General features: G+C 41.8%; 1 protein-coding gene across 3 annotated transcripts in view; it reads left to right on the forward strand.

Annotated features, from left to right (window-relative positions):
• PRDM15 (PR/SET domain 15) overlaps nucleotides 1-20,409 on the forward strand; it is a 40,851-nt gene extending 20,442 nt beyond the window's left edge. Inside the window, exons 10-25 of one of the 3 annotated variants that reach the window (XR_014167805.1) lie at nucleotides 219-313; nucleotides 669-756; nucleotides 1,494-1,661; nucleotides 2,517-2,611; nucleotides 3,864-3,995; nucleotides 4,752-4,886; nucleotides 6,090-6,253; nucleotides 7,604-7,683; nucleotides 8,520-8,639; nucleotides 10,129-10,260; nucleotides 11,085-11,171; nucleotides 12,617-12,792; nucleotides 13,458-13,538; nucleotides 14,144-14,353; nucleotides 16,762-17,669; nucleotides 20,396-20,409. Coding sequence is in view for 2 of the 3 variants with exons in the window: in XM_081908624.1 (XP_081764750.1) it covers nucleotides 219-313; nucleotides 669-756; nucleotides 1,494-1,661; nucleotides 2,517-2,611; nucleotides 3,864-3,995; nucleotides 4,752-4,886; nucleotides 6,090-6,253; nucleotides 7,604-7,683; nucleotides 8,520-8,639; nucleotides 10,129-10,260; nucleotides 11,085-11,171; nucleotides 12,617-12,792; nucleotides 13,458-13,538; nucleotides 14,144-14,353; nucleotides 16,762-17,250 (2,252 nt within the window). In the remaining variant the exon portion in view is untranslated. Of the gene's footprint in view, nucleotides 1-218; nucleotides 314-668; nucleotides 757-1,493; nucleotides 1,662-2,516; nucleotides 2,612-3,863; nucleotides 3,996-4,751; nucleotides 4,887-6,089; nucleotides 6,254-7,603; nucleotides 7,684-8,519; nucleotides 8,640-10,128; nucleotides 10,261-11,084; nucleotides 11,172-12,616; nucleotides 12,793-13,457; nucleotides 13,539-14,143; nucleotides 14,354-16,761; nucleotides 18,565-20,395 lie in introns of those variants that run through there. The other 2 variants (XM_081908624.1, XM_081908625.1) reach the window with 2 other exon arrangements.
• The last annotated feature ends 4,206 nt before the right edge of the window (nucleotides 20,410-24,615 follow it).

Consider the following 24,615-nt stretch of genomic DNA (forward strand, 5'->3'; position numbering starts at 1 on the left):
CACTTTTCTTCTCTATTAAGCCTGAAATAGTACTAAACACTATCATTTTTCCTACTGGAAGCAGCCCAGATGCAAATTTGGGACTGTGTGATAGCTATTTGATCCCAAGTTAACTGAATATTTGATACATTTTATTTTAGTGCTGCTAGGTATTCCTGAATTTTTCTAGTTGGATAAGCAGGTGACTGAACTCTGTCTTGTTGTGATTAATCCCTTAGGTGACAAATTGTTTAAGTGTGAAGAATGTGCTAAGCTTTTCAGTCGAAAAGAGAGTTTGAAGCAGCATGTTTCATACAAGCACAGTAGGAATGAGGTTTGTATGGGTCTCCATCAGCAAGCCATTGTGGGATGAAAGTGGGTTACACACCATGGTAGGCAGGCAAGGTCTGCAGATCTCAGAATGGGCCTTCTCCTACCTGTAGTTATTTTGTTTGTAGAAAAATCTGGTGCCTTTACTTGTGCAAAAGCTTAAGAGCTTCAGAAATTACCATAGAAACCTCTCCTATAATTTATCAGTGTTTAAATTTTCTGGGTTTTTTTTTGTGGGAGGGGTGACAGCTCCATTGGGGAAACAAATCAAAGAAAATATTTTTTGAAAAGTATGAACTTCATATGTTTGGACATATTTATTGTGATTCCTTTTCTGTTTTCCACTTTTTAATCCTCAGGTTGACAATGAATACAGGTACAAGTGTGCTACATGTGAAAAAGCTTTTCGGATAGAGAGTGCGTTAGAATTCCACAACTGCAGAACAGGTATGATAATCAAACCACGTTACCTAAGTCACATGAAATGGTCTGGAATTGTATTTATCTAGTAAGGAGGGAGCAGTAGAAGTCATCTGGACATTCCGTTTTTATTGCTTATGCAAACAAAACTATAAACTGCTTTTAAAATACCTGGTATGCATAAAATAACATTTAAAAACTATCAATAATGTGCAGATAAAATCAGCATAACGAGAGACGTTGAGGATTGGATTCTTCTGCATGTAAGACAGATGTTCTACCACTGAACTGCAGCGCTTCCCATAATCACCATCAAATGCGTGTGCAGGATGGAGTGCTGTATCAGTACAGTATCCAAATTATTGTAGGGAATCACTAGGCTGATCCACCACACTGGCCCACCAAGGTGGCTCAGCACAGAACCATCTACATTGATAAGCATCAATTATTTTGTAATAACCAAGTGGTGTCGCAACTGGCAGGCCAGATACCATCTCCCACACTCGCTTCACTCAGAAAGCTATTGCTGGTGGCATCAACACAGGCCACAGCAGACACTCTCACAGCAATGCCCTCCTTTTGGAGACAAGGGCTTGTGTTTAAAATGGGCAGTGTAGAATTAGACGAGAGGAAGCTGCTTGTTGGTTTTCAGAGATGGCCCCTGCTTGAGTTGTGCAGCTGGATTCCACGGCTTATTCTTAGAAACAACTAAATGGTTTTAAAAACTGCTTTTATGAAATCCGTCCTTCCCCTTTTTCATGCAGACGACAAGACCTTTCAGTGTGAGATGTGCTTCAGGTTTTTTTCCACAAACAGCAACCTCTCCAAACACAAAAAGAAACACGGGGACAAGAAATTTGCTTGCGAGATCTGCAACAAGTTGTTTTACCGGAAGGATGTCATGTTAGATCACCAGAGGAGGCACTTGGAAGGTAAGTACATTTGTGATGGATCCTCTTCCTGGACCTTTAATAATTTCCCCCTTTTGCCTATGGTAATCATTAAAAAATTCGACGGATGGCGCACTAAGGCTGGTTCTTTTCTTCATTTGTGGTAATGCATCACTGAAATTGAGGGTGAGAAGGCTTTGAACCATCCAAGTGTAGCTATTTGTCTGACAGGTATGATCTAAATTGTTCATTATTCAGGATGCAATTTAAGGGCTATTCACGATGACCCCCTTTTTACATGAAAAACTCTGGTATGTCCTTAAGTTGCATCTAGATAGCTGAACCACCATTGTGCTTGCAGTGGAAATACAGGGTTCTACAACCAGGAAACCCGGGTTCAGATTCCCAGTCAACCAAAATACTCACTGCTTGACCTTGGGCCGGTCCCTTTCTTAGCCTAACCTGCCTATCAGGATTGTTGTGAGAATAAAACAGCAGGGGTCTTATTTGCTTATTTATTTACACTCCGCCTCTTTCCCTGATGGGACTCAAGGCAGCTCACAGATTTAAAAAAAACAAGAATTGCTAAAAACATAGAAGAAGGTAGGATTGTTTTCGCCTCTTTGATCTCCTTGAAGGAAAAAAATGGGATACAGATGCAACAAATAAATAAAATAGATGGCATGCATGAGACACAAATCATTGCACAACCAAGGTGCTACCTCTCAGCCCAATAGCCATGTTTATGTGCAAACCTAAAATTAAGCAGCACTTCTTACTGACAGGATGTCATTTCCATGCATTGCTGTATTGATTATGGTGTGCATTATTCATAGAAGTAGGAAGCATGGTTTATTCGTTGTTTGTTCTTTTTTTGGTGGGAACTGTTATCTTAAGGAGTGAGGCGTGTGAAAAGAGAGGACTTTGAGCACAGCACAGAGAACATGGTTCGCTACAAGAAAGAACCTTCTGGGTGCCCTGTTTGTGGAAAGGTAGGATTTTCCATTGACTTACATTCGTGGAACTTTTGTTTCAAACCACAGGCATACTCACATGCATTTATTTATTTATTTTGTCGTGCTTTTAACACACAACAATTCAGAACGTGTTCTGAATGAGTTCCCAAAATCCATACAACTATGGCAAACTTTTCCAGTCTGTGTAGCTGACATGAGGTTAGCAGAGACAGCAAAGTCCACACAGATTACAGTGGTACCTTGGGTTACAAACAGCCCTGCTTACGAATGCTTCGGGTTATGAACTCCACAAGTGTCCCGGGTTGCGAACTTTGCCCCGGGATACAAACGCAATCCACTTCCAGGGCCGTGGCAGGTTAAGACCTCGGGTTAAGAATGGACTTTCGGAATAAATTAAGTTCGTAACCTGAGGTACCACTGTAATGTTGCACAAGCAACTTGGTGACCTTCTTTCCTTTTCCTTGGATGCTTTTTGATGGGTGATAGTTGAGAGAGAAGCAAAGCAGGAGAAGCTTCTACATGAGCATGGTCCCAGTGGTCTTCTGACAGCCACGGTCAAAGTATCGTGGGAAATTGTCTCGTTAAGTCCCATAGGTTGAGCTCCCCGCCCCCCAGCAAGTGGAATGGTGTGTTGCTATTTAAGAAGCTCCAGCCCATAGTCCCCTTGGGCATGCAGAACTAGATATGCAGTGCTTGGGTTCTAACCTGTGGCTTGTTCAGCCATCCATTCATTGGTATTATGACCTTATTTGGTCAACTGCTGGCTATTAAGAGCTTTGTCGTTAAGTTGGATGTCATTACTATGGAACGGAAGTGACCCTCCTTCCCATGCCAGTGAAAAAAGTGTTGGACCCAGAGTTGAGATATGTGCAGTGCAATTCTGTACATGTTTATTTGGGTGTAAGTCCTAATTAGTTCAAGGTGGCTTATTCTCACATAAATATTCACAGGATTACTCTGCTAGAATCAAGTGTTGTGAAAATGACAAAAAATAGGAAAACAGATTTAATAAAATCTTAAACTTTGAATATAAGGATTTGGAAAATGAAGTTATAGAGATCAACTGGAAAACTTTATGAGTAGTTCTGTATTAGAATTCAAAGTTTAATTGTTGGGCAGTTCTCGAACTGGTTTAGTCAGGGAATAAGTTCTAATCTTGAGTAATGTCACCTAACTTTAGTTCAAAGTATGAACCAAGGGTATTTTAGATCTTTCACATGTGACAGGAAAACAGAATTCGCCTGCTAACATCTTTCTTCCCCTTTAGATATTTTCATGTAGGAGCAATATGAACAAGCACCTCCTGACCCATGGAGATAAGAAATACACCTGTGAGATTTGTGGCCGCAAGTTCTTCAGAGTAGATGTGCTCAGAGATCATATTCATGTTCATTTTAAGGTACAATGTTTAACAACCTTGACTGCGCTCAGTGTGATGTGATTCAGAACTGGAGCCGAGTAGGGTTACGAAGAAGCTACCAAGGAGAACTGGGAAACCATTAAAAACAGGAGGAGCAGTGGTTTAGCAAGCGATAAAGGCCGAAGGCCAATTTGGAAATCATGAGACCAACCATGTGGCGTTGGTTGCTTCAGCTTTCCTTAAGACTGAATTATGAGCCATATAATATATTAAGCAGTAATATTCCCATTTAAAGATGTTGCTACAAGTATGCAATAACGTTTAGAATCGGAAAGGAGCTCAGTAGCAGACCGGGGGGAAGGGGCCATTTTTTTTCTATCCTCTGTCAATTCAATACGACTAAGGCATGAAGAATAGTTAGCATCTGTTGTTGAAAGAGGAAGCATCGTTGAGGGGAAAGCATGCAAAAGATTCAGCGAATGTCATACCTTAGCAGATTTAGTTTTTGAAAGGTTTGGTTTTTGACACTTAACAGGCAGCAAGGTATAAACAAGAAGGTGATATATTTCACTATTTATTGATTTTGCACAAAGCTCAGTCATCTGAAAAGAGGCAATAGAACAACAAGCCATAATTTGGATAGTTTTGGTTGTTATTAATGTAAATTCAGCTGAGAAGCAAGTGAAGCTATTGGTTTTCCTTGTTTTCGGAGGACTTAATAGAGACACGATGGCTGTGTCTGCTTAGTTTTTTTGGACAGACAACATTTTGAGTTTGCACTTCCACTCTGTACAGGACATAGCAATCATGGATGACCACCAGAGAGAAGAGTTCATTGGCAAAATTGGAATATCTTCCGAGGAGAATGATGAAAACTCAGATGGAAGTGTGGATTCTGAGCCTCACAAGTATAGCTGCAAAAGGTGCCAGGTAGTTTTACTCCTTTCAAACATTTTGCGGTGGGAATGGGGTGGGAGAGTTGGGTTGCTAAAAGAAATGTCGAAAATAGTGAAAAGATGTTCAGCTACGTTCCCTGACCCAGAAATCTGTGTCTTTTCTGGTGTGTTTGTGTATATGGAGCTCTTGCACATGCAGTCAGTAGCATTCATTTCAGCGGCAGCAGGAGAGCTGAACATACACTTGAACATGTGCTGCCTCTGTTGAAATAAACAAGGTAGATGTTGCAAACTGGAAAGCTCCATTTGGGTATTAACAGCCTTCCTGTAAGAAATCACAGGGGCAGCTCTGTGTGGAGGCCGATTGAGAGACAGCTAATCAGTGGCTTTAACCCACAAGTATTGGCAGAAGAGAGAAATTCTTCTCTTATTCACACAGTATCTGTTATTCAAATACATTTAATTTCAGGCAATGTTAGTTAAGCACTTTAAAAAGAAAAAAAAAGAAAGTAGTTTTCATCACTGTAAGGATATCGCTTTTTTAAAAAAAATACTGCTCTATCTTTCTTCATTGCTATGCTAAGAAGTCCTGTCACATGTAAAATGTGAGATAGGCCACTGCCCCTTCATGCCTGTTTTGTATAAACAGGAGCTGTCTGGTTGATTGTGGAAGAAAGGTGGCTGAAATTGTTAATATTAGTCTGGTTTCCAGCTCACCTCTTCCACAAAGGTTTGTGTGAAATTTTGCTGAAACAAGCATCCAGTTTCCTTTACATACCCATACCCTTTATTGATAATTCTAGAAGTCCATAGCTAACAAATTGGCTGGCTAAATAAAATCTTATTCCATTGCCTTCTCTGCACCTTTCCTTCAGTGTCTTTGGATCTGCAATCTTTGCCCCTTTATAGCTTCCCTACCTCCCAGGTGCAGACTTTAGCTATCTCCTGCATGACCTATTAATCCCAGCCAAACTAGCAATACTGCCTTCCCTTACAGAAATTGGGCTGAAAACAACTTTTACTCCCTTAGAAACCAAAGATCCTGGGCCATCATATAAACCGCACCAAACAGTGGTATAGTCTTCAGTGCCACATGCAGAAATCAACACAGATATTGTGTCTGATTATTAGCTAGCCTTGTCGTTTATTTCAGTGCTGCATTAGCTTGTGGTTACTATTTCCAAAGGTTGTCCACCTCTCCCCAGTGTGGTGCATTCACTGTTGTTTCATTCTTCAGTTGACGTTTGGCCGAGGAAAAGAGTACCTGAAACACATTATGGAAGTTCACAAGGAGAAAGGATATGGCTGTAGCATCTGCAACAGACGCTTTGCCTTGAAGGCAACTTATCATGCGCACATGGTCATTCATCGGGAGAACCTGCCAGACCCCAATGTGCAGAAGTAAGGAGATAAGTCTGACAAAACTAAATCAAGGATGCAGTCTTGCCAGATGAGCATGGGAAAAATACAGTGACTTCAGTGGAACCTACACATGAATTAGAGGCAGTATTGCAAGCAGAGAATGATTTCTTAGCAATGGTTGTGGAGCCTTAGCAAAGAAGATCAGTCAGAGACAGGCCCGAGGGAAATGATGGACTGTGACCGTGGCTACGTAAAGTGTGTTTACCTTGCAAAAGTAACTGAACAGTTTTGCACATGTGCCCCTGTTTCCCCTTCTCTATCCTGTGGAGAGGGTGCAGTTTTGAAGTGTGATGCACTCCCAGGTTAATAATGACCATGGCAGCAAAAGAAGATGGGAAATACTTGAATGTAATTAGTGAAAGAATATTACTAGTGTGGAAGCACAATGTTCTGCTTCAGACAAGGTTTGTGTGTGTGGCAAGGGGTGGGAGATGAGGGATAGTGTTTCCAGGGTACATATGTCAACTTGACCATACTTTGGATTTGCCCCGGTTTATATCATACAGCAAGAAGCTGCAAAGAAAAAGCCCAGCTCAAGAAACTGCTAAGACAGTGGGCATTGCATGGACTTAGCACTAAAGCAAAGTTTAGCATTAAGATGAGACACAGAAGGGAATAATATAAAAGCTTTCAATTATGTTTTGGACTGGATGACATAGCAAACTGGCCAAACCCAGATCAACTGCTGCTATTCTTAACTATGGTTTGCTGTAACAAGCCAACTTCAAGTCACAATTTAAGAAGCTGACTTCTTAATACAATTTAGTGTTGGGATATAATGCTATAGTGCGGTTAGTCTTAAATGGAAGCTGCTGATCTCCTTCTTGCTGATTCACAATAGTGAGAGAGCATGCAAGCCCAAGGCTGACCGCCTTTGTAACACTAAACCAAAGCATGATGTCCAAATCAAGCCACTGTAGTTTAAAAAAGAAAAGAAAAGAAGGTATAATGCTATTTAAATATTTCTAGATGGATAAGTCAATACAGTATTTTTTATATACTTACAAGAAAAGTTTTTTTAAAACTGTAAAGCCATGCATAACATTAAAAATCCTAAGCACTTGTAACATATTACAAGTGTTCACTTGTAATGCACAGAAATTTTAAAATCGGTATTCCTGAACCTATGAGCTAATGCAGGGACTATTGTCTAGCTAGAGAGACAAATATAGCTTGGTTTTCTACATCCCTCAAAAGTGTAGTGTTACTCTATTAATGAACTGTTTCAAATAATTTTGTCCTTCAAATAAAAGTACACCTTTGAGTTCATAGATTTTCAATTAATTAGAAAAAAGGATGTCTCTAGCTGATTTTTATTTCCTATTTTAGATATATCCATCCATGTGAAATCTGTGGAAGGATTTTTAACAGCATAGGGAATTTAGAACGGCATAAACTTATTCATACAGGTAGACTCATTTTATTACTGTTCTTTTAATAACAAATATTTTCTTGTGCTTTTTTTAAAATTTTGTAATTGAATCCTATTTGTCGGGAACGTAGATTGTGATGGGTTAATTCTGTTCTGAGAAAACTCTGCACTAAAAATTGCCCCAAAATAGCTTTTTTCTTTTGAGGGTGGGGAGATGGGGGGGGCTGATTCATCAGCATACAGAAAGTGTCCGTCATTACATTAGCTGCAGCTCATGAAGTCTATAGAACCAATGCAATTTGCTGAGCATTGTACAGTCCATTGTGCTTTGGGTGCATCTTCTCATATTCCCCTGGCCTCTCTTTTTTGACTCTGTGCACTTGCTGTCTACCTGACAAGGGGGAGTGATGAGCCTGCAAGTGCTTATCATTGAAACACACAGCTCTGCCTTGCGGGTAGACAAGTCAAATGGGATGTTCTTTCTCGTTAGGAGAGGACATATTTCTCATTCAGTTCTGTAGCCCCAAGACTCAGTGCAATTCAGTGCATCTCTAATTTTGTAATTTGCCTCAGTCATCCTGTTCATAGCTTCCCTCCCCCATCTGTCTTTCGTCCCCTCTCCTTCTGCTTCCTTGTTGCCTCTTTGATTTGCATCTTCTTTCCACAACTCTTTTTAGAGGTTCCTTTACAACTTTTCCATGTATCTTTTCTCCGTTTCTATCTTGTTCCACATCAGTTCGTAAAACCCTTTTATTTTGAGAGTGGGAGGGACGACCGCTGAAAGGGTTGACTTCATTTTTACCTGCACGCAAAACCTAACGTCCCCCACCCCAGTCCCCTTCAAATAACAATTGGTTTTGTTTTATTTTTAAGGTGTGAAAAATCATGCCTGTGAGCAGTGCGGTAAGTCATTTGCAAGGAAGGACATGCTGAAAGAGCACATGAGAGTCCATGATAATATTCGAGAATATCTGTGCGCGGAATGCGGCAAAGGTATGAAATGTCCCTTTTATATCCCTAAGTAAATGGTACGTGGTAAAAAAATGGGTTCTTTCAGAATATGAATCTACCTTGATAATCAGAGTGATTCCTTACAAATGACTGGAATCATTCTTTTTATGTTTATACTGTACTGATCAGGAATCTGGGGTGCTTAATGTTTGTTTAATTTTTCATGAGAAGTTGCTCTGTCGCAAAGCACATCTCATTACTGAGTCTTCCATATGCATGCCTGGCTGATGTGGCACTGCAGGACTGTGGGTACTGTACTGGCTTTTTCTTCGTTGGTTGTGAACATGCTTCATTAAGGATGTGAACGCTATACTGAGCCAGACCATTGCTCTGCCTAGCCCAGTATTTTCTACAATCACTGCCTTGCAGCAATTTTCCAGTGTTTCATGTAGAGGACACTGCCAGCTGTATATGTGGAAATGCCAGAGAACAGAACCTGGGATCTTTTCCGCACAAACCTGACACTCACAAATCAGGCATGTTATAACTGCACCTAAGATGCAGCAGGAAATTTACTCCTTATAGGAGTACTGGGTGTGGGTTCAAATACCCACCCAGCTGTGAAACGTACTGGGCAAGTCACTGTCTCTTAACCTACCCTACCCTACAGGGTGGTTGTGCGGACTGAAGGGAGCTGGGGGACTCTTCCCACTGTCCTGAATTTTGTGGAGGAAGGATAGGATACAAATGTAGTTATTAATAATAATGACAGAATTGGTTGTGAATAAGAGGCTTAAGTGTCTTTAAGACTTATTGCAGAGGAAGTCCCGTTGATTTTGTTGGATCTTGTTTCCAAGTGTTTCAATTAATCAGTGAATAATTTAAAATATTTGCATCCCACCCCATCCTACATGCAGGATGGTTTTAAATTCTCACTTTAAAAAAAACCCCACCTGTATCGATGCCGCCTTATTTAAAACACCTGTAACTTCCCAGTATTTGCATGCTTGTGTTTTCTACAGCTGCTTGCTCTGCAAGCCCCTTCCTGCTATAACACATGTTGTCTGTATGGCACAATTCAGTGTGTGAACGTTCCTGCCTTGCAGCGGTGGGATTAAACAGGACAGCCTTTTGCCCTCTTGCCATTCTGTGGTGCTTTTCCACTTCACTTGAACTCCAAGAGCCGCCTTAAACGTTGTGAATTACTTCTTAGGCTTTTCAAAGACAGCAGCTGAATGAATAGGATTCTTTAAATAAATAAACTGGCACGCACGCACGTGCATGCTGAGCCTCAGCATTCCCAATAAAGAGCCTTTCAGAGATCTTTCATTGCCCTTTTTCAAGGGTCTCTTGAAGCTTTTGGGTGAATTGTTTTCTGAAATAGACCCAGGCATTCTCTTAAAGTTTCCTTAGAGGTGGCCATTGGCTTGGAACATTCTCATGCAGAGTCTTTTCCTTTGCATGCCTCTCAAGCAGAGGGTGTTGAAAGAGCTTCCCCACCATGTTTAAACCTTGACTTTATCCATTACAGGCATGAAAACAAAACATGCCTTGCGGCACCACATGAAGCTTCACAAAGGGATAAAGGAGTATGAATGCATGGAGTGTCATCGGAAGTTTGCACAGAAAGTCAACATGCTGAAGCACTACAAAAGGCACACAGGTGAGCACCACGGAGAGGAGGAACTCCACAGCCCTTGCACAGGGCAAGATAAATTGCCTCAGAGTCAATGGGGCCTACAGACCTGCTGCTCTGGAATACAGTAAAGCGACGTCAGTTACTTCTTACAGCACCAGTCTTACGCATGTGTCCCCAGGAGTAAGTAGCTACAGCTGCATTTGAAGGATGTTGCTTGCTGCTAAAGAAGAGTGTGTCAGGTTGCAGTTTTACTTGCCCCTAGACCCTTTATCAAATTTCCAGGTCTCTGTGGAGGGTGTGCAAATGTGTATTACAGGCACACATATAGATGTTGACTGAGGTTAATACCATTAGGCCTTTTTAAAAAACAACAACACAAAACATACCCAGGTAATTTTGTCCATAGCTATTTATGGTTAATATAGCTAGGAAGCTAGAGGAAGATGCCTGCATTCTTGAAACATATGAAGAGGGGGAAACTCATAGTGCGACTATGTAGTCTTTTGTCAATAAATTCCATTTTGCTTATTTCTACTTTTAAGGGCTCCTTGATTTCATGAATATAGTCGTGCCTTGGTTCTCACCTCTGTACAAATGTTAAGAAGTTTGAGGAACCAGATGGAGCCCTGCATAAATGCCAAAGAATTGTCACCCCCCCCCCCCAGCACTGCCTGGAATCTGCTCTCCATTTAGCATTTACTACACTGCTTAGCTTAGCAAACACCAGCATGACTTTGGGCCTAAAGGAACAATTAATTGGCCATTCCTTTTGAAGCACACAGTTTCACATTTGCCATAAGGAACTGTGGGTGGTTATCATTTTGGTACTTAACCTAGTTTCTAATTAGCAGGAATCAAAGATTTCATGTGTGAGCTCTGTGGGAAGACGTTTAGCGAGAGGAATACAATGGAGACTCATAAGCTCATTCACACAGGTAATGTTTGGCTGGAACTCTATGCCACTGATTCTGAAATGTCCTTTACAAAGATAAATGCTAAGACTCTAGGTCAGCATTTCCCAAACTTGGGTCCCCAGCTGTTTTGGGACTACAGTTTCCATCATCCCTGACCACTGGTCCTGCTAGCTAGGGATGATGGGAGTTGTAGTCCAGAAAAAGCAGAAGACCCAAATTTGGGAAACCCTGCTCTAGATTTTGCATGTACAATGTGCCCTCAGTGGCATGCAGAATACATAGCCCTGAATCTAACTTCTCTTTTATAGAAGACTGAAAAAAAATAAATTAAGGTAGTTTGGTTAGTATATATTTCCCTTGAAGCACTAACAGCTCCCTGACATATCCCTTAGTTTCGTATCCATATTAGTCTGTTGCAGCAAAAACACTGGAGTCACTTAGCACCTTTCACAAATCTATTATCTAATTATTGTGCACTAGAGTTGACTTCATCAGGTGCCTTGAGCACTATCCTAACTTGGCAGTTATGAATGCACATGTGCGGCAGATGTTTGGTGCTGAGGTCAGAGGGAAGTGCAGTGAAAAAGAACACATTAAGCTGTCCCATTAAACAAATGTGTGCAAAATCATTCCAATGACCATTCACAAAGCAGTGTGGATGATGCAATGCAAAACATTCAGGCATTGGTAATCTGACTTAACCTGTAGTAGAATTTTTTAAAACCTGCTATCTTGATTCAGGCCTCACCTTATAAGAACTGAACTTTCTGATACCTCGTAATTCAGTGACTTCACATTGGAGCTTCTCTGTGAAGCTTCCTTTGAACATAATTGTTTCAGCCTATGTTTAGTGCATTTCAGTTCCCTCTGATCTCATTGCTTACTATTCCACCCTGCCCTGCCCCCCAAAAACCCATGTGTACATAGGTCTGCCGACTTGGGATAAGCCTTGATACATCTGATGGGGTGGTCTCTAGTCCATGAAAGTTTATGCCATAATAGACCTGTTAGTCTTGAAGGTGCCACAAGACTTCTTTCATCCGTATGACAGCAAATCTAAAAAAACTCTCATGTCACTATTTGACATCATTCAGACTTTGAGGGAGAGCTGAGCCACGTTCCCTCATCTGCAGTAAACAACATTGGTTCAGTGCTGTCAGGTTTGCTAAGGTTAGTAATATCAGATCCTGTGAGCCCCTGATCTCAGAAGGCAAATGCAGCCTGCTTGTGGTCCCCAGATGCCCAGGTGTCACATTTCCATGGAATTCACCACTCTGCTTTAAATTCCAGTCCATCCTAATTACTATGTTATTGTCTCCCAATTATACAAATATACAATACTTCCTCCAGGTTGCATACCATGTAACTCTTTAAAAAATGGAAAACGTGTAGTTAAAATGTTGTAATATTAAGATGCCCTACCTGAAAATTAATGCTCAACTTCTTGTTTTACTTGCTACTACTAGTGGGAAAGCAATGGACTTGCTCAGTATGTGATAAAAAGTACGTCACGGAGTACATGCTTCAGAAGCACATTCAGCTAACTCACGATAAGGTAGAAGCGCAGAGTTGTCAGCTCTGTGGGACGAAGGTGTCCACCAGAGCTTCAATGAGTCGTCACATGAGGCGAAAACATCCAGAGGTGAGTTTGATGACAGATTAAGAGTTTGTGATTTTTGCTGACTTCCTGGGGAGATGCATCCTTTACATGCTACCTTGCTATGACTTTTTAATTTTTGTGCAGCTTTGTTGTGACGACTGCCAACGCCTGCTTTTCACATCTTAGGAATGCAAATTCTTAATACAGCACACGCCACTTATTGATTATTTTGGGCAGAAAACAGAACTTGTAGCCCTAACACTGGTGTGTTTCTTTAAAATGCTAAGAACTGCACACAGATTAAAAATAAGACAGTCCAGTCCCAATCCAGAGGCTGACATTTAGAAGACTTAACCTAAGTAGAAAAAGCGTTGGGGAAGGATGAGGAACACAAGTTCAGGGTTCCGTATGTAGTTCATTCAATGACCAGTTTGAATGGAAAACATGCAGAAGGACCCAAAAGGTAGCTAGCCTTAGTTGAGCTGATAGCGTCACTAGCCAGATTTGAATAGCTCTATAAAATGTAATATAAAATATGCATACATATATGATATAAAACATAATATATAAAATATATTAACAATATAAAACAAATATAAAACAAACCAATCTGCCTGTTACAAATAAGCGCAACTGTTCCTTATACACAATTGCAGGATAATACTACTATAAAAATGTTATTCCTTAATATGAATATTGTTTTCCAGGTGCTTTCAGTTAGAATTGATGACTTGGAGCAGCTCTCAGAAACCACAACTGTTGATGCTTCATCTATAGGAATTGTACAGGTAAAATGCAAGTGTAGCCTAATATTAACTCTTTTGTTACCTTCAGCCCTTATTTGGACATTCCAAGTACCCATGTGCCAACTCCACCCCCCAGTATCCCCACGTGTGCCAGCTTCAGCCCTGACCTTCCTGCATTTACTGGGAAAGGTCTGAAGGGAGATTCCAAGCACATTCAGCTGAATGCACTCAGAAGCCTTCAGGAAAAGGTTCCCCACCCTTGGACTTAAGCCCACTTTATCAGGTGCATAAAATGTTGTCCTCAGTTGCCAGATACACATCAGTACAGAAGGGGGAAAGAACAAGGGTGCTGGAAAGCTATGAAATGCAAGAGGTACAGCCTGACATTTCTGTATAAAGCTCAAATCTATGCAAAATAAGTACACTGACCATTCACAACATCAGGAATAGCACAAATCTTCCTGCCTTTGCTGCACTAATAAACATGTGTAGCATGAAAGGAAACCATAGTCTTTGTTGAGTCCTCGACAAATCAAATCAAACTTACTGATATTTTTCTAATTCAGCAGTTTTGAACAGGAATATCTCCTGATGCTGAAGTGTTGAATTCAGTGACATTGTGCTTTCATTGAAAACTCCCCTTACAGTCAGACCTAGCCCTGGAACCGGGAGAGTTACCGGAAGGCAAGCATATGAAGGCTCATAAACGTGGTCATAAACGAAAGCATAAGCCCGATGAAGAGGAAGAAACCCAAGTGCCTGAGGATTCTGCCTTCAGTGAATACACAGAGAAAGAAGTGGAATTCTCAGGGAATGTGGGAGATGAGACCAATTCAGCTGTGCAAAGCATTCAGCAGGTGAGTGCCTTTTACCAAGGAATCTGGAGAAGGTGATAATTACAACAACAAAAAATGGCTTTATATCCTAGGAATATTAAAAGGTATTTTAATGTATGGATGGATTTTTTCAGTAGGAGAATTTGTAGAAAGCTCACCAGTATAATATGCAGGGGAGAGGAAGGAAGACGTCCCTGGTGGCTGAAATCCCCTGAAAATTCATTATGCCTCTGTATGCAGAGTCAGTGCCAGTTGCTAAATTCATTTCTATGTGAGCAAATATTAGTTTGCGTTCTGGGGACGTCTGCTAAGGCACCATTTAGATCAAACATCTCTCATGGTGCAAACACTGATTACCTCATTGTTGACGTTGTGGGAGAATAGACTTTGCCCCAACCACACTAGACCTTTCAATGCAACCACTTTCTTTCTTCAATAGGAATGAATACAACCAGTAGCCTGGGAAATCCAGGCCCCTCTTCTTTGTTTTGTAGGGTTGCGATACATCCAGTAATCGGATAGCATTTTAGTGTTCAGGGGGATTTTCACGAAATCGGAAAAATGTCCGAGAAAACCCGGATGTATGGCAAGGGGGGGGGTCATTTTGTTTTTTTAAAAAAATCATTTAAAAATCCCCCAAACCCCAGAACTTATGGCAACCGTATTGTTTTGCCCTGCAGTCAGCATAGCCTTGCTCATCTCTTGGCCAGGTAACTATGACCAACTTAGCTTGATGGTGAGATACAAGCAAAGTATTTTGTTCTGAAAAGTAATTTCAATTTCAAAGCATACTAGAGATGAACTATTGCAATTGGAGGGGGATCAGAAATACCATTACCACATGACTGGAAATACCAGAGTTAAAGAAATTCAGATTTTTCTAATCTGAGAGATTTTTGCCCTCAGTTTGGGGAACTCGGCTGAAAGTATTGCCTGAATTGCCAGTAGTGGTGATCACCTTTGATGGAAATTAATTTAATAATAATAATAGTAAATAATAATAATATATTATTTATACCCTGCCCATTCAATAATATAATAATAATAATAATAATAATAATAATAATAATAATAATAATAATAATATAAACATCAAACATTAAGAACTTCTCTAAACAGGGCTGCCTTCAGATGTCTTCTAAAAGTCAGATAGTTTTTTATTTCCTTGACATCTGATGGGAGGGCGTTCCACAGGGTAGGCACCACTATGTATGATCTAAATCCAGAAAGTCACTGATTTATCACTGTTTGCTTTCAACCCTGTAATATAACAACAGATATCGTATGAGGGGTGGAATGAAGACCTTCTGCTATAGCCTTCCCCAACTTTGTGCCCTTCATATGTTTTGGACCACAGCACCCATCAGACGTGGCCACTGGCCATGCAGGCTGGGCTGATGAGAGCTGCAGTCCAAAGTATCTGGAGGCCACCAGCTTGGGGGGAAAGCTATTCTATTATATTGGGGTAGGAGAACGAATGACAATGGTATCAGATACCACATGGGTAGAGGAGTCCAAAAAAACCCAGGACACAATTATCCACAGCTGTCTAGCTGCTATGGTGGCTCATTTACCAGAATTAATGTATTTAGCATTAATTCTGGAAGGGTATACCTGATTCTGCCCAAACTAAGTCTCCTAAAGGACGCGGGTGGCACTGTGGGTAAAACCTCAGCGCCTAGGACTTGCCAAGCGTATGGTCAGCGGTTCAAATCCCCGCGGCGGGGTGAGCTCCCGTCGTTCGATCCCAGCTCCTGCCCACCTAGCAGTTCGAAAGCACTCTTAAGTGCAAGTAGATAAATAGGTACCGCTTTATAGCGGGAAGGTAAACGGCGTTTCCGTGTGCTGCTCTGGTGCCGGTTTGCCAGAGCAGCTTCGTCACGCTGGCCACGTGACCCGGAAGTGTCTGCGGACAGCGCTGGCCCCCGGCCTGTTAAGTGAGATGGGCGCACAACCCTAGAGTCGGACACGACTGCCCTTAATTCTCCTGGAACTAGAAAATACCTGTTCTTGTGTTGGCAACCTCCAGACCTCCCATGGAGAAGACACATGAAGAAGTCCTCAGGTGCTGATCACCGAGTCTGGGTTGGTTTATATCAGGCGCATCCAACTCCCAAGAGACTGAGATCTACTCACAGTATAAAAAGAGTTGTCGAGCTTTTTTTAGGGGAAAATTGACCAAAGTTGTCAAGCTTTTTTGGGGGGCGGAGAGGGGTGGCCAACGTTATTATACCACAATCAACCAAGACCACCACAATCAACCAGTAGATCGTGATCAACCTGCTTTATATAATACACTTGTTCCCATCATGCCATCGACAGGCAAGTTAACTGTCCCTCACAGCATGCATTTCTAGTGTTAACAGTTGCTTTAAAAACGATCACTACAGATAACTCTGAATTTTTCAATTTTCTCTCTCTTTTTTCAGGTGGTGGTGACTCTCGGAGACCCAAATGTCACAGCCCCTTCTAGCTCTGTTGGCCTGACCAATATTAGTGTTACCCCCATCACTACACCAGCTGGAACCCAGTTTACAAACTTGCAACCTGTGGCTGTGGGCCACCTGGCCACTCCCGAGCGCCAGTTGCAGCTAGACAATTCCATCCTCACCGTGACGTTCGATACAGTCACCGGTTCCGCCATGTTGCACGGCAACCGCCAAAATGATATCCAAATACAGTCGCAGCCTGAGCCGGCAAACCCCCAGTCAGTCGCCCATTTTATAAACCTGACTACTCTGGTGAACTCCATCGCTCCGTTAGGGAGCCAGATATCGGAACAGCATCCCTTAACCTGGAGGGCAGTGCCTCAGACGGATGCCCTTCAAACGCAGGCCCAGCCCACGCAGCAGCAGCAGGCAGGGCAGCAACAGGTTCAAACAGAACAGCAGCAGCAGCAGCAGATGTACAGCTACTAACTTATACTTGTAAGGAGACACCAAACTGTGAAAGGGCTTGTAGGAGCCCATGGGACACATACACCACAGAATCGATTGCTGGAAACCAAACAGAGGTGGAGGAAAGAGCGCATGCAATGAGGGCGTGCTGATGTCTGCCCAACAGAGGCCTTGAGAGTCGCTACCAACGCCAGCCCTACTCAAAATATGGGGTGAAATCAGCTGCTGGAAATAGCGAGAAGTCTGAGGTCTTGGGGGTTGTGGTACATTTGGCAAGGAAACAGGGAAATAATAAATAATAAATACAACAGCAGTATCTTCTAAAACCGTACAGCAAGAGCGTTTAAGTCACACTGAGTTAGGTTGCGACTAACGACAGCGGGATGTAAGGATGTAATTGAGCAAATAAGAAATGTTTTTCTTTTCCTTAGACCATTCCTGTATTTGGGAAAAATAAGTGGGTGGGGATAGTCCGTGATGTGAAATGTGCCTCATTTCATGAATCATTTCCATGTTGGTGATGGAGAACTCACTTTACCAATAAGACAGCTTGGGTTGTCACCTGGGGGGAAAAATAGCCAGTCTGATGTTAGAGCAACATTTATGGTCTTCTGTTTAGTAAAATTAAAACTTGAATCAAGCTTGTTGTGGACTAAACACTTAATGTGATAATAGAATCATTTACAGAACTGCTTGTTGATTAAATATTACACTTAGCTAATAGATCTGAAAGAGCAGTTCTTCCCATTGAAACTGACTTTGCCAATTAGTCTTCTATCATGTCATAAATATTCGGGAGTCATTGTTCGATATTACCCTTTGCACTTCGCACTGTATTCTTGGTGGATATTTACAAATTAAGGGGCACTTTTTAGAGTGATCTCGTGTATCTTTTCATTATTTTCTTTGTAATAACTGATACATGATTTTGCTTGGGGGAAATCTGAAATGCACAGCAACAAATTGCCTGGGTGCAAGTCATAATATAATACCGTTTGTAGGTTATGTTGACCACAAGGAGGCAGCCTAGACTAAAGTTAATGAAAATCACTTGCTTTGATAAAGTTAGGTAGTTATAGAGCTGTTGTGTCATCTGTTCAGGCAGAAGAGGGCGTGTTTTGTTTTGCATCCGTATACAATGTATCTGCCATATCATGTGTTTAAATACAAATTCAATCTTCATCTTTTATGGAATGACTTAAAGAGCGTACCATCAGAAAATAAAGGAGGAGAATCCCAGCAGGACACGAAGAGAATGAATAAGCATTTCCTTTGCCTTTGCCTTTGTGAACAACTGTTCTAGCTAAACGATAAAGGAAAAATAAGATTTGACAATTGACTGATGATTTCCTCACAGTTCCATTTGTTCTCGACTGTATGCCATTATTTACAGAGAGTTTTCTAACCTTCCAGTACACATCATAGGAACAAGCTGCATGTTAATGTTGTGTACATATGGGACCTGTGAAAAAGATATTGCAGTTTGGAGTGCCCTTGGGTGACAGCCAGTCATATTCTTTCCCAGGAGACTTCACTGCATGCCCTTAGGTTTTCCATCCCACTGCCTGCCAACAGCATTCTGTGCCCTCTGCACATGCTCAGTCCTCACCGGGCTGTTTTTCAGACCCGCTTTTTATGTTGTACTTTTGGAACTCTTGGTGTTCCCCAAAACCTGCTGATGCATGGATAGTGCCACTTTGGTCCTGGGTTCAGTCTCCAGCAGATGGGGCTTGGAATTTCCCCTGTCTGAGACCCTGGAGAGATCCCATTCAGTTTAGACATTATCGAGCTAGGAGGATCAATGGTGTGACTCAGTTAAAGGCAGCTGCCTGTCTTCCTGTGCTTTAGTTTGTAGCAGTACTGGGGAACCTGTGGCCTTCCAGATGTTGTTGTACTACAACACCCATCTGCCCTGACAACTGCAGCATCATCTGGAGGGGCACTGCTGGTCTACAGGATTTCTAGTCAATATTGCAGTTCAGATGGTTGGCCAACCCCTTACCTTCCATCTTCATTTCCTCCATTCTTGGCTAGTGTGCAAAGTTGAAAGCTTCACAGAAACAGCATGATACACAACAGTCTCATTTTGCTTGGTCATCTGCCACTCTGCCTTCAGAAATTTGGGAGGGCGGGTGTTGCTCATCACAGGCCTCCAGATTTGTTTCATCTGTTGGGATCCTGACTGACCCCTTATCACCACTGTCTCTCAGGAATATAGGCACAACATGCCTTCCAGGTGCCTTTTCTGTCTTCCCTTGCCTGTTGGCCTGCTGACCATCTCATATTCTTGCTATCTGATTAGGTCATATGCTGTATGGTGTACATTAAATCAGAAGGCTATTGCTTCAAATAGCAACCTACAAATTAACAACCACATGACACAATTGCAACACTTAGTATTTATTTAGCACATAGTACCATTAATAAGATCTCAGTAGTGGTTACAACAATCCTATATGCTAAACTGGCATCATTTATCGTATACAGATGTGCCTAAGGCCATTTTGGAAATTCATGCCTGATTAGAGATTTGAATTGGGTAACATAGATTCTTAACTACCATCTGTACTTGGAACCAAAGCATCATGCAAGCTGTGGTGTAGTGGTTAGAATGTTGGGCTAGGACCTGGGAGACTGGGGTTCAAATCCCTGCTCAGCCATGAAGCTCACTGGATGACCTTGGGCCAGTCACTTGCCTCTCAGCCTTATCTACTTCACAGGGTTCTCATGAGAATATAATGGGGAGGAGAAGAATGCTGTCCTGAGCTCCTGGGAAGAAATTTGGGATGTGAATGTAACAAAGAAATAATAAACAAATTCTTAGGAATGGGAAACTAAGGAAAGCAGTGTCTTCTCCCTGTATTAGTACAGACAACATTGCTTATAGCCACTTGATAATGATTTACTCCTAATCACCTGGTGGTATGAACCAGATAATGTGCTTATTCAAATAGTTGCGTGCACACTGTGGAAAGTTACAAACTGGTATATGATCAAGTATGTTAAGAGTTCCAAGGCCACAGGTAATATCTTGATTAGGACAAAATGCCAAGCAAATTATGGTGATTTAGTTAGCTTAGCCCTAGTAAAGGTATTACCTTACTATGACTTTGAGATCCCCCCCCCCCAGTGAACCAGAACAGTTGCCTCCAGTAAATACTCCCAGTTAGCTAATGGAACTCCTACTTTTGAAAATTTTTGTATCTCTATGGTAGTTTTTGTTTGTTATGTGAATAGTACCCCACCCACCTCTGTGGACCACCAGTTGGGAACCACTTCTTTAAAGAGTCGTCAGAGAGATACAGGGGTCAGCAAACTTTTTCAGCAGGGGGCCGGTCCACTGTCCCTCAGACCTTGTGGGGGTCCAGACTATATTTTGAAGGGGGGGAGTGAACGAATTCCTATGCCCCACAAATAACCCAGAGATGCATGTTAAATAAAAGGACACATTCTACTCATGTAAAAACACGTTGATTTCCAGGCCGTCCGCAGGCCGGATTTAGAAGGCGATTGGGCTGGATCTGGACCCTGGGCCTTAGTTTGCCTACCCATGAGAGAGAAACTCCTGGGCTGGTATCCAATGAAATAGTTCCAGTAACACAATGGCTGCACAACAGGACTCCCCCCCAACCCCCAACCCTGTGCCCTCCCCAAATCTGCTTTGGAGGGTTGAAGGAGCCCACAGAACAGATTTAAGTGGTGCACAAGGAGTAGGAAAGGAGGTTCTGTTGCACAGCCAGATGTCTTTATGGCAATAGAACTACTTCATTGGATACTGCCCCTCAGGTGCAAGAAACTACTCAAGATGTTTCCCCTGACAGATGCCTTTCCCAGCTTCCATGTACAATCCTGACATAGAGGTTTGTTTTGTTTTAGGAAATGTTTTTATCAGCAGATAGAAGTCTGTATGAACAAGGAACAATGAGTTAGATATATGCATAACATGACTAATAAAATACTATCTGTTCCAGCTTCTGCAAAAAAACATACAAGATAATACCAAGAGGGGCTAAAGTTTCGCTGCCAAACAATGATATCTATGTATTGTGTTCTGTAGTTAGTCGTCTCGATAAGCACAGGTTCAAGATGGGTCATCAGAGAGGTGCAGGTCCTTCCATGACCTCTGGCAACAGACCTCATGATTTCATCAGGAGGTAATGTAGTCACAAATCACTTCACTTTCCACTGTACTCCTTAAGCTTTCTCGTTCCCCCTCAAGGCCTTTTTCTGAGGCACCCTAATGCATACTGTGAACTGAACTAACATTCTTTCCTCTCTTTTGATCTACTTGCTCCTAGGGAGCCCACAAGTCAAGATGTCCTTTATGTTACTTCACAAAAGGAACCTTGTAAACTGTTAATTATGGAGGTTCATTATTCCAAGCTTCCAAGTATCATTGCGATAGTGGCCCACACAATTAGATATCCCATACAGCTAAATGTCAGCTTTAATTTGCATTTTAAATTTATTTTTTATTTTAAAATATGCAGCGCTACGACTTATTATCTGCCAAGTCTGCGTATACGCTATACTTTCATTTCAAGCTCTTCCTCTTTCAATAAGATATATATGGGGTCACCAAAAACTTATAAGTGCTTAGGACCTCTAAAGGTCTTAATTCGGCCCTGATTCCTGCTATTGCACTTCCAACAGTTTCAGCTTGGAAGATAAACCTACGTCTGGGCTGTACATTGTGTAGAGTGAGCAGCTGCTGCAACTTTTAATATTGGTAAAGAAGACTGTTCCACTTCTGTGTAGCTATTAAAATATATAGGAGTTCTGTCCTCTTTTTCATCTAGCTACCCTAGTTGAGCTCCCTCCCAGCTTCAAGCTTTTAGAATTTCCACTGCTATTGCCCACACACATCCAAGCATATCTGAACTAAATGTGATGTCATCGTTTTCTTCCATTTTAACAAAATGTCCATACCACTCGATTTTAAGAAAGCCTCTAAGTGGCTTACAAATCACCAAAACAAAATATTAAAATTTTAATTCCCATTTGCACAGCAAGTATCACCCCACGTGTAGGTATCAAGGCTAACTATGAAAAAAGCCTGCTTGTGATCTCGGAGCCAGCTGCTTATGTGGAACTAATGAACAAAATAGCTATATGCAGGAGAGCATGAGTCATGCAAGAAACACGCCGCTTTGTTGTTTTATGGCGTATGAAGTCAAGATCTTCTAATTTTAGCCCTAACCCTGCAAGTTTTAAAGAAGGTCCTGTCTGCACGAAGGAGGTGGAATCTAGCCCAATGAGCGATGATGATAAACTTGTGTCCATGTGTACTAATGCAAGTTAAAACTACTTACAGAACCAGAAGAAAGAATGGGAAACTTGCTCCCGGGGGCAAATATATCTTATCTTCACTCCCTCTCCTCCCTCTTCTGCTATTTTCCCATGCTATGCTCGCAGATCTCAACATGCTCACATTTTTCCTGCGGGCATAAGCTTACTTTCGTGGTGATTTGAATGAGAAAAATGGGCTTAAAGAGACTGAAAATTTCCAGAAGCAAAACAGAGAAAAGAAAAAAGAAAAAGATGTTTAATGAGTGGGTTCCTGGTATGAGAATCTCTGTGTGGTGGAATCTCTTACTCTCTGGTGTGTAATAAAGAAATATTTCTGGGCAGCAGATAGGCAGCCAAGAAACCAGCAAATGACTTCCTAAGACATTTCAGCATACTCAGAAAAGTGCAATCCTATGATTGCTGAGAGTGTTCGTGGGGCCATAGGATAGTGTGGATCTCCCTGCTCTGCCTGCAAATGGCTGGTGTGCCAGAAAAAGATGGAGGGGGGCTTTGGGTCCAGCAGATCCAAATACAAGTACCTCCTTTTCACCTGACATGTTCCCCAGAATTGGCTGGGGGGGGGGCAATATGCCAGCCTGGCATTCTTATTCTTTCTGTCATTGTAACTAAAGGGAGGTGAATGTGTGTAAGCCAAAGGAAAGTCAGATATACTCTCAGTCCTGCTAGCATTGTTCTGCCCATGCCAGGAAAAGGTGTCAGAGGAGCAGCCATGTTAGCTCAAAACAACAACAAATACTCTTGTGGCAGCTTAAGACCTTACAAGTTCTTTGTATACTTTTCACTAATAAGTACAGTATGCTTACTTTATTTGGTTATTTATTTATGACCAAATAATATCACAAGAAGCAAAGAAATAACAATGTTGGTGTCTTTTTTTTTTTTGTCATTCTCATTGGCCGTACAAACATTTAGGGCCGCCTGATTCACGCAATACAATTCTGTGGTCTTATACCAGGATTGGCATTAGTGCGTGGCATTCTTGGGGAGCTGCTAGGGCCTCGCTGCCCTGGCAGGGCCCACTGTTGACGGCTAGCACTCCAAGCAGCACCAGACAACTTGGTCCAACAAATTTTTACATTTCCCGCAATGTCCCCAACCTGGTGTCACTCTGGAGCATGGTGGGAAATTCAGCAGGGTTCCTGGACCCAGCTTCCCAGTGCCACTTGGAACAGTGCCAGGTAAGCCCACCAGGGCCAACTGATGGGGGAGAGACCTGGCCTTGTTGTAAATGTTGCCTGCATGTGCCCATATGAACAGCTGTACAGTGGTGCCTCTGGTTACAAACGCTTCTAGTTACAAATGCTTCAGATTACGAGCTCCGCTAACCTGGAAGTAGCTGCTCCTGGTTGTGAACTTTGCCTCAGGTTGAGAATGGAAGTCGCATGGTGGCAGCAGCGGGAAGCCCCATTAGCGAAAGTGCGCCTCAGAATAAGAACGGTTTCAGATTAAGATTGGACCTCCAGAACGAATTAAGTTCACACTGTAATGTGTGAAACAAGAAATCATTTCCATATCATCCATATAACATAGTCGTCTCTTACGGGACTTCCTTCAGCCTGTCCGTAAATCATTCGAAGCAATAAATAAAATTACACGTTTCATTACTTATATTGTCATTATACCGATTCCTAATTCCTGTTTGCTTTGCACAATAACTCTTAGTCTTTCACAGTGCGTCTCTAAATCCCTTTAGCGTTATTTGCCCTTCACTAATACATTCCAGATAATCTACATACTTTTCCCAATCTTTGGTGAACACTTGGTCTCTTATGTATCTAACTTTTCCTGTTAATCTATCCAACTCTGCGTAATCCAACAACTTAGATCTCCACTCCTCCACCGTTGGGGTTTCCCGTAGTTTCCACTTCTGGGCTAATACTACCCTTGCTGCCGTAACCGCATAGTATACCAATCTGCGATCTTCCTTTTTTATCTCTTGTCCTAATATCCCTAGAAGAAAGATTTCTGGTTTCTTTATGAACGTGTACTTTAATATCTTCTTCAATTCAGTGTGTACTTTCTCCCAAAATTGTTTCTGTCCCATTAAACTTTAATTAGTTTAATGTAAATGCCCAG

Source organism: Podarcis melisellensis (assembly GCF_964234715.1).
Source record: "Podarcis melisellensis genome assembly, chromosome: 4".
Taxonomy (NCBI): Eukaryota; Metazoa; Chordata; class Lepidosauria; order Squamata; family Lacertidae; genus Podarcis; species Podarcis melisellensis.